We start from the raw sequence: 14,920 nt of genomic DNA, 5'->3' as shown, positions 1-14,920 counted from the left end.
TGTAGCTGAGAGTGAAGAATCAGTGGAGAGAGACCCACAGCGACTGGCCTGCGACTCTGGGACCTTTCTGTTTATACAGAGATTCTAGCTCTCTTCAGTGGTGCCTAACTCTCCCCACGCTACACTGCCTAGGAGGGGGGAAGCGGGGGGACTCTGGCTTTTCCACCATTGAGCTCTGTGCCTTTTTATTCCTGCTAGGGAGTTTGCAGCTCTGCCTGTTTTTTTATCGCATTCCCCTCCCTACTCCATCCCCTCCAAACAAAACCAAATCGTACCAGCATTAAAAACCCAACCAGCCTGCGCGAGGACAGATAGAAAGGTTTTGCAAAGTTCTGCTTGATGAAAGCCAAAAAAAAAAAAGTCCCGGTGTAACTCTGAGTTAAACTAAGCGACAGCCAGTGTGTTGTGGAGATGCGGGGCCTGGATGGCTGGCTGGTGATCCTAGCCCTGGGGAAATGGGTTTGGGTCGAGGGTGTTGTGCCTCTGGCTGACTTTTACCCCTTTGGCTTGGAGCAGGGGGACGCTGTCACTTTGAAACAGGATGATGGAGGCTCCGGGCTTCAACCGATCTCAGTGAAATTCCCTTTCTTTGGAGTGGGACACACAGGACTGTATGTAAGTAGTAGTTTCTTTACTTGGGTTCTGGAGGAGGCTGAGGGCTCTGGGTGGCTTCTTGGCAAAGGGGCTTTGCTCGGGCATCACATTGTGCCCTGCAAGCTGCCAGTTCCTGGCACGATGGTGTGGCCAGCCCGCTGCCCATGTTGGGATGCTTATGCCCCCATGGCAAGCCCTCTATGGAGCTCGCCCAGAGGGAGAGAGACTCCGGGCAGAGTTTTAGTTCTCTTGAATACCAAGCTGAGTGGAGAGAAAGAGCCAGGAGAAAAAAAGTGACATAGAGTGAGTGACAAGTTGCTTTTGGCATGGAAACAGCCCCCAAGGCAGGTGAAGGGACCGCGCAGGGTGGCACTGGGGAGCCTACACTTTTCTCCCAGACCCTGCTCTGACTTTTTCTTTCCACAAGTCAGAGCCTGGTGCCTGTGAGAGGGAGCGAGATGCAAGGGGAGAAACTGAAGTTGTGCAGAGTCTGGGTCCAGTACAGCCTGCTGCAGTGCAACCCTTCCCCGCAGCTCCACCACTCCTGGAACTGCAGGGAGAGAATCAGTCCATCTACACAGGCGCTGGTTTTAGGGACATGGACACCTGTCCATTGGGAACCAGACTGAAACTGCCACCTTATTCCAAACAGGCTACTGATGATACAAAGACTCTGTGACTGAAGTACAGTCTAGACAAGGAAGGGTTTTCCAGGATAGCTATATAGCTATACCAGCAAACCCTCCTAGTGTAGATTCTGCTTACACTGGCTAAAAAGGCCTTTTGCCAGGATAGCTTATACCAGTTTGGCAAGCGAAACAAGCTATGCTGGCAAAAGGACTTTTAGGCCCGTGTAACTGCATGGACACTGGGGCTTGTGCTGGTATAGAAATGTCCTTTCGAAATCACAACCAATCAGTGGGGCTGCACCAACGAGTGCTTTGAATGTAGATCAGGCCTTGGTGTGTCTGAGGGCATTTGGGGGGTGGCAAGTCTAGCATTATGAATGATTGGTAGTGTGGGTTTTGCCAGAGTATGGACAGTGTTACAACCTCCAGCCATGGCACTCTGTTTCTGAAGGACACCTGTCCAGCATGCCTCAGACACTGCCCAGCTTCGTTCTCGCCCACCATTCAAATATTATCATCAAGCAAGATGATTAACCCTGGCAAGGAATAAGACACAATGGGCCAGTTTTTCTGCAGATGTAAATGGGCTTTGCTCCACTGAAACTATTGGGGTGACTCTCATTTACACCAGCTGAGGATCTGGCCCATTAAGAGTCCAGCTCAGGAGGAGGGGGGGCAATAGATAAATGAGCAGTAGGGAGCGTATCAGATCTGAGCGACCAGGGTCATATTAAGAGATAAGCCCTGTGAGCAAAGCTTTTGAGGTGTTGGTTCCATGCTGAGCTCGTGGTTCTGAGTTGTTCCCAAGTTGGAAAGTTTGAATTCACAACAGAAAGTGTTCACCAAAAAATTTTGAATTTTTTTTGCAAGTGTAATTCACAAAGGTTGATGGAAACTTGTGCCTTATTTTTCACTTGTCCCCATTCAGTGAGCAGTCGTAGGACGAGAGGATGGAAATGGATGCCAAAGGGGAAGCCAGGTCTATAGGCCAGGCTCTCTCTTAGCAAAGGCCCAATCTCTCACCAAAAGGCTGGGGCGGAGGATGCAGATGGGGTGACAATCTGCAATGCAGGTAGAGCCTGCACCTGCAAACCCTGGTGCCATCTCCTCATCTCACCTGCTTTTGAGCATTCATTTGGACTGAAAGATAGACCTTGACCAAATGCCATTCATGGATGGTAACTCAGCAGGTCCTTGGACAATCTAGGAACAGGCATATCTGCTCACTGTATTGGGTTTTTATCAGTCCACTGATATAGGTCCATTAGAGAAGCTCTTATCACTTGTATATGTTTGTCAGCTTCCCATTAAAGTCTCATGTCTGGGTCTCCATTGAAAAAACCCATTCATTCCCTGCTGACCTGGTGTGGAGGTACCTGGCCGCAGCCGAACGCTCGCAATTGCTACATGTTGAGAGTGGCTTCGGGTTGCCCGCTTGGTTCCCCGGTGACCGACTGGCATGGAGATCACTGACCAGGGAGGCACTTGTTTCACTTGGGGCAGCTCTCCTCCATCAGTTCCCTTAGGATGAGCAGGCGGGGGGGGCCAACAGGGAGCACAGCGAGTGGAAGGAGCGATTCAGTCGCTCATCCTATTTCCATCTTCTTGTGCAAACAGACAGAATTTCCCCAATTACTGTGTTCCAAAATGACATTCCAATTTAACATTTACATTGGTGCAGAGTTGGTGGGAAGGTACACCAGAGAACCCCCACAAAGTCTCTGTGGCAGTCTGAACTAGGGACTGGAACATAAGAACAGCCAGACTAGGTCAGACCAGTGGTCCATCCAACCCTGTATCCTGTCTTCTGACAGTACCTAGTGCCAGGTGCTTCAGAGGCAACGAACAGAGCAGGCAATCATTGAGTGATCCATCCCCTGTCGTCCAGTCCCAGCATCTGGACACCCAGAGCCCGTGGTTGTGTCCCTGACCATCTTGGCTAATAGCCATTGATGGAACTATCCTGCATGAACTTACCTAACTCTTTTTTGAACCCAGTGATAGTTTTGGCCATCACAACATCTCCTGGCAATGAGTTCCAAAGGGTAACTGTGGACAGACACACTTGGTGTGTAGTGTGCACAGAGGGTGAATCTAGCATCACATCCCAGATGAATTAGGGTTTTCACAGCTCTAGAATTGGGTGTTCATGTTCAGGGAGTGGAATGCCCTTGCAGTCACCAACTCCGATCTGACGAGCAGCCAAGGTCAAGACCATGTAGCCACCCTACAGCTGTGCAAAAGGGACCTACAGCTGTCAGAAGCGATTCCTGTGATAGGCAACGTCCAGTGGTGCAGGAGCATTTGGGGGAGACGAAGCGGTGGCTGGAGCACGGGTCAAGGGGCATGGTGAGAGCACAGTGTGTTCCAGTGGTTCTGGGCTGGCTGAACAGCCCCTGTGGAACATGGGCTAAAGTAGCCCTGTGACCCATTTTCGTTACTTTCACTAGACCAGAGCCCCCTTTTGCTAGGTACAAACTCTCAGTGAGAGAGTCCCTGTGCCAGAGAACTGCTGTTAAAAAGACTAAGGGTGGGAGGAGAAGCAGAGGCCCAGAGAGGCAGAGGGACTTGCCCATGGTCAGACTACAAGTTGGTGGCAGAGCCAGGAATGGACCCCAATTCCCCTGAGTCCCTATGCAGCACTAGACCAGAGATTCCTAAGCTTTTTTTTTTCTTTGCTCCCCTTCTCTGTGGGAGTCACATCACAGTCTCCCCTCCCCCAACCAACTCCTGCTCAAGGACTAACTGAGGGGAACAGGCGACTCATGGCCGGGGTGGCAGCATGACACAGCTGGCTCCATCCCCAGAGGAGCCCATGGCAGTATGGTGCAGAGGGGCCTGGGGCTCCTGGCATTCCCTTCCCCCTGTCCACAGCCTCTCATTCCCGCAGGCTGTGGAGGGTTTGAAATACGCAGGGCTGCAGTCAGGTCAGGGCAGCAGGGAGAAGACACAGGAAGTGCCCAGCCATCTGGGCGGGGAGGAGGGGGGAGCAGCAGGCTGCTGTCAGGGCATAGCTGGGCAGGGTGGGGCTACGCTCTCGCCCACCCTGATGACTCCCTGCGTGCCCTCCTTGGTGTGGCACCCAGCCGGCCGTGGCCCTGTGGCCCAACTTCCGTCCCCCTGATGCCTTGTCGCATCCCACAGTGTGAAAAGCAATGTACTCACCACACTGCCTCCTTACAATCAGTCCTGTGCAGTGCTTGGTTAGTTAGGGCCGCTCCACTCCCATTGATGTCAGCGTGAGCCACGCGCCTGGGAGCTTGCTGAACTGGGCACGTGGCATGAGCCATATTCCTTGCCCTGAAGGGCTCACAGGGAAGACCCCATTCTTGGACAGGTTTCCATGAGCAAGGACCTGCGGGGCTCCAGTGGGACTTGGGCCTAGGGCTAAGGATCCCTACTTCAGCTCTCTGGGCAGGTGCAGGGCCTGTGCTGGACCAGGCAGGTACAAGTAGTCAGGAAATGGGGGGGAGCACCGGTGCGAAGCAATGGCTAACTAGGATTCCTGACAGCAGTGGGGTTGAGAAGGGGTGGAAGGAGAAGAGAGGGTGTGAGTGCTCCCAGGGTAGGGAGAGCAGACTAGAAAGAACCAAGCTGAGGGTGGCCAAAGGGTAGGGAAAGGTTTCGGGGGGACCCATTATGGGACAGTCATGTGGCATTGGACAAAGAATGGTAATGTCTCTGTACGGCTCAAACCACCCCACGTGAGCTGTTCTCTGCAAAAACCTGAAGGTTTGGGGAGTAATGTCTCAAGACCCCACTTCCTTTCCATAACACCCTGTCAGGTTCCCTATTATTTCCTGTCAGACTTGTCTGTCAGGGGTGTGACTGAAGAGAAGGCAGTGAGCTCAGAGACATAGGTAGAGCGAGGGGATGTATGCCCTTAAAGGCGGGGGAAGGAGGTGCTGTGACAGAGGGTAGCAGCAGGAGAAAGCTAATGGTGGTGCTCAGAGTCTTGGGGATTCATAGATTCATAGATATTAAGGTCAGAAGGGACCATTATGATCATCTAGTCTGACCTCCTGCACAATGTAGGCCACAGAATCTCACCCACCTGTGAGTCCTGTGATAAACCTCCCACCTATGTCTGAGCCATTGAAGTCCTCAAATCATGGTTTAAAGACTTCAAGGTGCAGAGAATCTTCCAGCAAGTGACCCGTGCCCATGCTGCAGAGGAAGGCAAAAAACCTCCAAGGCCTTTTCCAATCTGCCCTGGAGGAAAATTCCTTCCCGACTCCAAATATGGCGATCAGCTGAACCCTGAGCATATGGGCAAGGTTCACCAGCCAGATACCCCAGGAAAGAATTCTCTGTAGTAACTCAGATCCCACCCCATCTAACATCCCATCACAGGCCATTGGGCCTATTTACCATGAATAGTTAAAGATCAATTAATTGCCAAAATCATATTATCCCATCATACCATCTCCTCCTTAAACTTATCGAGTTTAATCTTAAAACCAGATAAGTCTTTTGCCCCCACTGCTTCCCTAGGAAGGTCTTTCCAAAACTTCACTCCTCTGATGGTTAGAAACCTTTGTCTAATTTCAAGTCTAAACTTCCCAATGGCCAATTTATATCCATTTGTTCTTCTGTCCACATTGGTACTGAACTTAAATAATTCCTCTCCCTCTCCGGTATTTATCCCTCTGATATATTTACAGAGAGCATCATATTTCCCCTCAACCTTCTTTGGTTAGGCCAAACAAGCCAAGCTCCTTGAGTCTCCTTTCATAAGACAGGTTTTCCATTCCTCGGATCATCCTAGTAGCCTCTCTGTACCTGTTCCATTTTGAATTCATCGTCTTAACAATGGGGAGACCAGAATTGCACACAGTATTCCAGGTGAGGTCTCACCAGTGCCTTGTATAATGGTACTAACTTCTCCTTATCTCTACTGGAAATACCTTGCCTAATGCATCCCAGCACTTTGAGATGTTACCAAGGGCAAGCTGGGAGGAAGGAGAAGAGGGGAGGCGAAAAGTCACTATTACAATAGCGAAGGCAAGCGGGGATAAGCCATGGGGCAGGGAGAGGGAGGGAGCTGAGTGAGGTTAAAGAGGAAGAAGTGCTAGAATGTGAGACGCAGTATCATGAACTCATAGAATATCAGGGTTGGAAGGGACCTCAGGAGGTCATCTAGTCCCAACCCCCTGCTCAAGCAGGACCAATCCCCACTACAATTATCCCAGCCAGGGCTTTGTCAAGCCTGACCTTACAAGCCTCTAAGGAAGGCGATTCCACCACCTCCCTAGGTAACCCATTCCAGTGCTTCACCACCCTCCTAGTGAAAAAGTTTTTCCTAATATCCAACCTAAACCTCCCCACTGCAACATAAGACCATTACTGCTTGTTATGTCATCTGCTACCACTGAGAACAGTCTAGGTCCATCCTCTTTGGAACCCCCATTCAGGTAGTTGAAAGCAGCTATTAAATCTCCCCTCATTCTTCTCTTAAAGAAGTATGGGCTGGATGAATGCACTGTAAAGGTGGGTAGAAAGTTAGCTAGATTGTCGGGATCAACGGGTAGTGATCAATGGCTCCATGTCTAGATGGCAGCCGGTATCAAGTGGAGTGCCCCAAGGGTCGGTTCTGGGGCCGGTTTTGTTCAATATCTTCATAAATGATCGTGAGGATGGTGTGGATTGCACTCTCAGCAAATTTGTGGATGATACTAAACTAGGAGGAGTGGTAGATACGTGGCAGGTAGGGATAGGATACAGAGGGACCTAGACAAATTGGAGGATTGGGCCCCCCTGATTCTTCTGCAGACTAATAAATACCAGTTCTCCTCAGCCTCTCCTCATAAATCATGTGCTCCAGCCCCCTAATCATTTTTACAGGGTTTCAGAGTAACAGCCATGTTAGTCTGTATCCTCAAAAGAAAAGGAGTACTTGTGGCACCTTAGAGACTAACAAATTTATTTGAGCATACGGCTTCATGAGCTACAGCTCACTTCATCGGATACATGCAGTGGCAAATACAGTGGGGAGATTTATATACACAGAGAACATGAAACAGTGGGTGTTACCAATCACACTGTAACAAGTAGTGATCGGGTAAGGTGAGCTATTACTAGCAGGAGAGCAGGGGGGAACAAAACCTTTATAGTGGTAATCAGGTGGGCCATTTCCAGCAGTTGACAAGAACATGTGAGGAATGGCAGGGGGCCGGGGGGGTTGGCCTTCTTGGCAACAAGGGCACACTGTTGACTGATATCCAGCTTCTCATCCACTGTCACCCCTAGTTTGCAAATTAATTCCAATTCGCAGTCTCTCGTTGGAGTGTGTTTTTGAAGTTTTTTTGTTGAAGAATTGCCACTTTTAGGTCTGTAATCGAGTGACCAGAGAGATTGAAGTGTTCTCCAACTGGTTTTTGAATGTTCTAATTCTTGATGTCTGATTGTGTCCATTTATTCTTTTACGTAGAGACTGTCCAGTTTGGCCAATGTACATGGCAGAGGGGCATTGCTGGCACATGATGGCATATATCACATTGGTAGATGTGCAGGTGAACGAGCCTCTGATAGTGTGGCTGTGTAATTAGGCCCTATGATGGTGTCCCCTGAATAGATATGTGGACACAGTTGGCAATGGGCTTTGTTGCAAGGATAGGTTCCTGGGTTAATGGTTTTGTTGTGTGGTGTGTGGTTGCTGCTGAGTATTTGCTTCAGGTTGGGGAGTTGTCTGTAAGCAAGCACTGGCCTGTCTCCCAAGATCTGTGAGAGTGATGGGTTGTCCTTCAGAATAGGTTGTAGATCCTTGATGATGTGTTAGAATCATAGAATCATAGAATATCAGGGTTGGAAGGGACCTCAGGAGGTCATCTAGTCCAACCCCCTCCTCAAAGCAGGACCAATCCCCAATTAAATCATCCCAGCCAGGGCTTTGTCAAGCCTGACCTTAAAAACTTCTAAGGAAGGAGATTCTACCACCTCCCTAGGTAACGCATTCCAGTGTTTCACCACCCTCCTAGTGAAAAAGTTTTTCCTAATATCCAACCTAAACCTCCCCCACTGCAACTTGAGACCATTACTCCTTGTCCTGTCCTCTTCTACCACTGAGAATAGTCTAGAACCATCGTCTTTGGAACCACCTCTCACGTAGTTGAAAGCAGCTATCAAATCCCCCCTCATTCTTCTCTTCTGCAGACTAAACAATCCCAGTTCCCTCAGCCTCTCCTCAGAAGTCATGTGTACCAGACCCCTAATCATTTTTGCTGCCCTCCGCTGGACTCTCTCCAATTTATCCACATCCTTGTTGTGGTTTGGGGCCTAAAACTAGACACAGTACTCCAGATGAGGCCTCACCAATGTCGAATAGAGGGGAACGATCACGTCCCTCGATCTGCTGGCTATGCCCCTACTTATACATCCCAAAATGCCATTGGCTTTTTTGGCAACAAGGGCACACTGTTGACTCATATCCAGCTTCTCGTCCACTGTCACCCCTAGGTCCTTTTCCGCAGAACTGCTGCCTAGCCATTCGGTCCCTAGTCTGTAGCGGTGCATTGGATTCTTCCGTCCTAAGTGCAAAACCCTACACTTATCCTTGTTGAACCTCATCAGATTTCTTTTGGCCCAATCCTCCAATTTGTTTAGGTCCATCTGTATGCTATCCCTACCTGCTACCATATCTACCACTCCTCCTAGTTTAGTATCATCCACAAATTTGCTGAGAGTGCAATCCACACCATCCTCCAGATCATTTCTGAAGATATTGAACAAAACCGGCCCCAGGACCGACCCTTGGGGCACTCCACTTGATACCAGCTGCCAACTAGACATGGAGCCATTGATCACTACCCGTTGATCCCGACAATATAGCCAACTTTCTGCCCACCTTATGGTGCATTCATCCAGCCCATATTTCTTTAACTTGCTGACAAGAATACTGTGGGAGACCATGTCAAAAGCTTTGCTAAAGTCAAGAAACAATACATCCACAGTTTTTCCTTCATCCACAGAACCAGTAATCTCATCATAGAAGGCGATTAGATTAGTCAGGCATGACCTTCCCTTGGTGAATCCATGCTGACTGTTCCTGATGACTTTCCTCTCGTGTAAGTGCTTCAGGATAGATTCCTTGAGGACCTGCTCCATGATTTTTCCGGGGACTGAGGTAAGGCTGACTGGCCTGTAGTTCCCAGGATCCTCCTTCTTCCCTTTTTTAAAGATTGGCCCTACATTAGCCTTTTTTCAGTCATCCGGGACTTCTCCCGTTCACCACGAGTTTTCAAAGATAATGGCCAATGGCTCTGCAATCACAGCCGCCAATTCCTTTAGCACTCTCGGATGCAACGCATCCGGCCCCATGGACTTGTGCACATCCAGCTTTTCTAAATAGTCCCTAACCACCTCTTTCTCCACAGAGGGCTGGCCACCTACTCCCCATGCTGTGTTGCCCAGCGCAGCAGTCTGGGAGCTGACCTTGTTAGTGAAGACAGAGGCAAAAAAAGCATTGAGTACATTTTTCCACATCCTCTGTCACTAGGTTGCCTCCCTCATTCAGTAAGGGGCCCACACTTTCCTTGACTTTCTTCTTGTTGCTAACATACCTGAAGAAACCCTTCTTGTTACTCTTAACATCTCTTGCAAGCTGCAGCTCCAGGTGCGATTTGGCCCTCCTGATTTCATTCCTACATGCCCAAGCAATATTTTTATACTCTTCCCTGGTCATTTGTCCAATCTTCCACTTCTTGTAAGCTTCTTTTTTATGTTTAAGATCCGCAAGGATTTCACCGTTAAGCCAAGCTGGTCGCCTGCCATATTTACTATTCTTTCAACACATCGGGATGGTTTGTCCCTGTAACCTCAATAGGGATTCTTTGAAATACAGCCAGCTCTCCTGGACTCCTTTTCCCCTCATGTTATTCTCCCAGGGGATCCTTCCCATCAGTTCCCTGAGGGAGTCGAAATCTGCTTTTCTGAAGTCCAGGGTCCGTATTCTGCTGCTTAGGTTTCTTCCCTGTGTCAGGATCTTGAACTCGACCAACTCATGGTCACTGCCTCCCAGATTCCCATCCACCTTTGCTTCCCCTGCTAATTCTTCCCGGTTTGTGAGCAGCAGGTCAAGAAAAGCTCCCCCCTAGTTGGCTCCTCCAGCACTTGCACCAGGAAATTGTCCCCTACATTTTCCAAAAACTTCCTGGATTGTCTATGCACCGCTGTAGTGCTCTCCCAGCAGATATCAGGATGATTAAAGTCGCCCATGAGAACCAGAGCGTGCGATCTAGTAGCTTCTGCGAGTTGCCAGAAGAAAGCCTCATCCACCTCATCCCCCTGGTCCGGTGGTCTGTAGCAGACTCCCACCACTACTTCACTCTTGTTGCTCACACTTCTAAACTTAATCCAGAGACACTCAGGTTTTTCTGCAGTTTCATACCGGAGCTCTGAGCAGTCATACTGCTCCCTTACATACAGTGCTCCTTTACATACAGTGCTCCTCCCCCACCTTTTCTGCCCTGCCTGTCCTTCCTGAAAAGTTTATAACCATCCATGACAGTACTCCAGTCATGTGAGTTACCCCACCAAGTCTCTGTTATTCCAATCACGTCATAATTCCTTGACATCACCAGGACCTCCAGTTCTCCCTGCTTGTTTCCAAGGCTTTGTGCATTTGTATATAGGCACTTGAGATAACCTGCTGATCGCCCCTCATTCTCAGTATGAGGTAGGAGACCTCCCCTCACAGACGTTCCTGCCTGTGCTTCCTCCCGTTATCCCGCTTGCCCACTTACTTCAGGGCTTTGGTCTCCTTCTCCCGGTGAACCTAGTTTAAAGCCCTCCTCACTAGGTTAGTCAGCCTGCTCGCAAAGATGCTCTTCCCTCTCTTCGTTAGGTGGAGCCCGTCTCTGTCCAGTACTCCTCCTTCATGGAACACCATCCCATGGTCAAAGAATCCAAAGCCTTCTCTCCGACACCACCTGCGTAGCCATTCGTTGACTTCCACGATTCGATGGTCCCTACCCCGGCCTTTTCCTTCCACGGGGAGGATGGACGAGAACACCACTTGCGCCTCAAACTCCTTTATCCTTCTTCCCAGAGCCACGTAGTCCGCAGTGATCTGCTCAAGGTCATTCTTGGCAGTATCATTGGTGCCCACGTGGAGAAGTTTTAATTGGGGGCTGAAGGTGATGGCTAGTGTCGTTCTGTTATTTTCTTTGTTGGACCTGTCCTGTAGTAGGTAACTTCTGGGTACTCTTCTGGCTCTGTCAGTCTGTTTCTTCACTTCAGCAGGTGGGTATTGTAGTTGTAAGAACGCTTGATACAGATCTTGTAGATGTTTGTCTCTGTCTGAGGGGTTGGAGCAAATGCGGTTGTATCGCAGAGCTTGGCTGTAGACAATGGATCGTGTGGTGTGGTCTGGATGAAAGCTGGAGGCATTTAGGTAGGCATAGCGGTCAGTAGGTTTCCAGTATAGGGTGGTGTTTATGTGACCATCGCTTATTAGCACCATAGTGTCCAGGAAGTGGATCTCTTGTGTGAACTGATCCAGGCTGAGGTGGGTGGTGGGATGGAAATAGTTGAAATCATGGTAGAATTCCTCAAGGGCTTCTTTTCCATGGGTCCAGATGATGAAGATATCATCAGTGTAGCGCAAGTAGAGTAGGGGCATTAGGGATTGAGAGCTGAGGAACCACACACCACACAACAAAATCACTAATCCAGGAACTTATCCTTGCAACAAAGCCCGTTGCCAACTGTGTCCACATATCTATTCAGGGGACACCATCATAGGGCCTAATCACACTATCGGAGGCTCGTTCACCTGCACATCTACCAATGTGATATATGCCATCATGTGCCAGCAATGCCCCTCTGCCATGTACATTGACCAAACTGGACAGTCTCTACGTAAAAGAATAAATGGACACAAATCAGACGTCAAGAATTAGAACTTTCAAAAACCAGTTGGAGAACACTTCAATCTCTTTGGTCACTCGATTACAGACCTAAAAGTGGCAATTCTTCAACAAAAAAATGTCAGAAACAGACTCCAATGAGAGACTGCTGAATTGGAATTAATTTGCAAACTGGATACAATTAACTTAGGCTTAAATAAAGACTGGGAGTGGATGTGTCATTACACAAAGTAAAACTATTTCCCCATGTTTATTCCCCCCTTCCCACTGTTCCTCACATGTTCTTGTCAACTGCTGGAAATGGCCCACCTTGATTACCACTATAAAAGGTTCCCCCGCCCCTCCTGCTGGTAATATTTCACCTTACCTGATCACTCTTGTTACAGTATGTATGGTAACACCCATTGTTTCATGTTCTCTGTGTATATAAATCTCCCCACTGTATTTTCCACTGCATGTATTCGATGAAGTGAGCTGTAGCTCATGAAAGCTTATTCTCAAATAAATTTGTTAGTCTCTAAGGTGCCACAAGTACTCCTTTTCTTATAATTTTTGTTACCCTCTGCTGGACTCTTTCCAATTTTTCCACATCCTTCTTGTAGTGTGGGGCCCAAAACTGGACATAGTACTCTAGATGAGGCCTCACCAATGCTGAATAGAGGGAAATGATCATGTCCCTCAATCTGCTGGCAATGCTCCTACTTATATAGCCCAAAATGCTGTGAGCCTTCTTGGGAACAGGAGCACACTGTTGACTCATATCCAGCTTCTCATCCACAGTAACCCCTAGGTCTTTTTCTGCAGTTTGCCACTCGGTCCCTAGTCTGTAGCAATGCATGGGATTCTTCCGTCCTAAGTGCAGGACTCTGCACTTGTCCTTGTTGAACCGCATCAGATTTCTTTTGGCCCAATCCTCTAATTTGTCTAGGTCCCTCTGTATCCTATCCCTACCCTCCAGCGTATCTCCCTCTCCTCCCAGTTTAGTGTCGTCTGCAAACTTGCTGAGCGTGCAGTCCACGCCGTCCTTCAGATCATTAATGAAGATATTGAAGAAAAACCAGCCCCAGGACCAACCCTTGGGGGACTCTGCTTGATACCGGCTGCCATCTAGACATGGAGCCTTTGATCACTACCCATTGAGCCTAATGATCTAGCCAGCTTTCTATCCACCTTATAGTCCATTCATCCAGCCCATATCTCTTTAACTTGCTGGCAAGAATACTGTGGGAGACTGTATCAAAAGCTTTACTAAAGTCAAGGAATAACACGTCCACTGCTTTCCCCTCATCCACAGAGCCAGTTATCTCATCATTGAAGGCAATTAGGTTAGTCAGGCATGACTTGCCCTTGGTGAATCCATGCTGACTATTCAGAGACAAAGCTCTTGTTTTCATTCCAAATATCCCTGAGGGAGAAGAAATATAAAGATATGACCTATAAATTATACCCTAGAAGATTGAATGGGGCTTGATTCTCCGCTCCTTGTGCTGACGTTTACATCAGATTGCTAGCAGAGCAGAATGGCAGAGAGTTACGCACTCTCTGCACCAATGTAAATGACAACGCCAGGTGCAGGGCAAGAATCAGCCCCACGTGTTCCTGATCTACCAATCCCACCATGTCATCACAGGTCTGGAGATTCAGCACCAAACCATATGCCTCTACTACTTGAGCTAAAGGAATAACTTTATTTGCTGGTAACAGTAATAGGCTCTTGTCCTCCATGTGGAACCAGTCACTGAGTGGACTGACACTCCTAGCTAGCATCTAAGTATCTAACCAGTGAAGGTAATTCATCACTGGAACAACTTACCCAGGGATGTGCTAGGTTCTCCATCACGCAATCTATCAGTCAAGATGGGGTATCTTTAATGGAGATGCTGTAGCTCAGTGAGAAGTTCCAGGCTTGATGCACAGATTATGGCTAAGGTTCTCTGGCCAGACTAGATGATGGCAATTGTCCCTTTTGGCATTAACATCTGTGAGTCTATCTGAGGCTCACAGGAGTTCAGATCTCCATATTTTGCTGCCACCTTCACCACCAGGGGCCAGAAAGGAGAGAACCAGGACCATTGCTCCTCGTGTTAAGGGATTTCCTTTGTCAGTGCAGCAGGATCCAGGATCAAGGGACAGCCCAGTCCTAAGTGGGTAAACTAACAAAGATTTTGTCTAATCTATGTAATTTGTTAGAAATCCAAGATGGTGGCAGCGACAGAAAGGGCTGAAGAGCTGGGTGTTTCAATGCACATATCTCTGTGATCGCTTGAAACCCCAGCTGGTGCTCAGTCTCATGTGAGAGCTCAGCATTTCTGCATGGCTGTGGGAATGTCAGCATTTGAGCAGATGTCATAAGGCTTTTGCCAGATTGAAAACTGACATGCAGATGTTGAGGGCTGGGGGGAGGGCCTTCCAATCCACAGGGAGAGACCGGAACCAAACTGGGAATAATAATCTGCATCATTGGACTGTTATAGCATTGTGCTGCTTCCAAGAAAACTGCAAGAGCTTTTTCTTCATGGGACTGGGCCATCCCTCAGTCACACGCTTTGTGGGCTCTCCTACAGCCTCTCTCCAAAGACAATGTCTGGTCCATCATAAGGTGCACATGTGCCATCAGCACTGCAGATGCCCTTCCATGCAGTCAGTCTGCCACCTCCAATCTACTTCTCCCATCAAATTGTACAGCACAATTGTAGGCCATGACCCAGCAGAGGGATCCATTCTCATGCTCTGTGGAGTTCCACAGGCTTGATGTTTAATCATAGAATCATAGAATATCAGGGTTGGAAGGGACCCCAGAAGGTCATCTAGTCCAACCCCCTGCTCAAAGCA

The 14,920-nt window shown here is 48.6% G+C and overlaps 1 protein-coding gene across 4 annotated transcripts in view; it reads left to right on the top strand.

The window, feature by feature from the left end:
* SNED1 (sushi, nidogen and EGF like domains 1) overlaps positions 1-14,920 on the top strand; it is a 123,920-nt gene continuing 109,000 nt past the window's right edge. For all 4 annotated transcript variants that reach the window (XM_073360484.1, XM_073360483.1, XM_073360486.1 and 1 more), the window contains exon 1: positions 1-615. In XM_073360484.1, the coding sequence (XP_073216585.1) occupies positions 412-615 (204 nt within the window). In that variant the 5' untranslated portion in view covers positions 1-411. The remainder of the gene's footprint in view (positions 616-14,920) is intronic.

Source organism: Lepidochelys kempii, chromosome 9 (genome assembly GCF_965140265.1).
Source record: "Lepidochelys kempii isolate rLepKem1 chromosome 9, rLepKem1.hap2, whole genome shotgun sequence".
Lineage (NCBI taxonomy): Eukaryota > Metazoa > Chordata > Testudines > Cheloniidae > Lepidochelys > Lepidochelys kempii.
The sequence above is the reverse complement of the archived record's forward strand: the minus strand, read 5'-3'. Positions and strand labels throughout refer to the sequence as shown.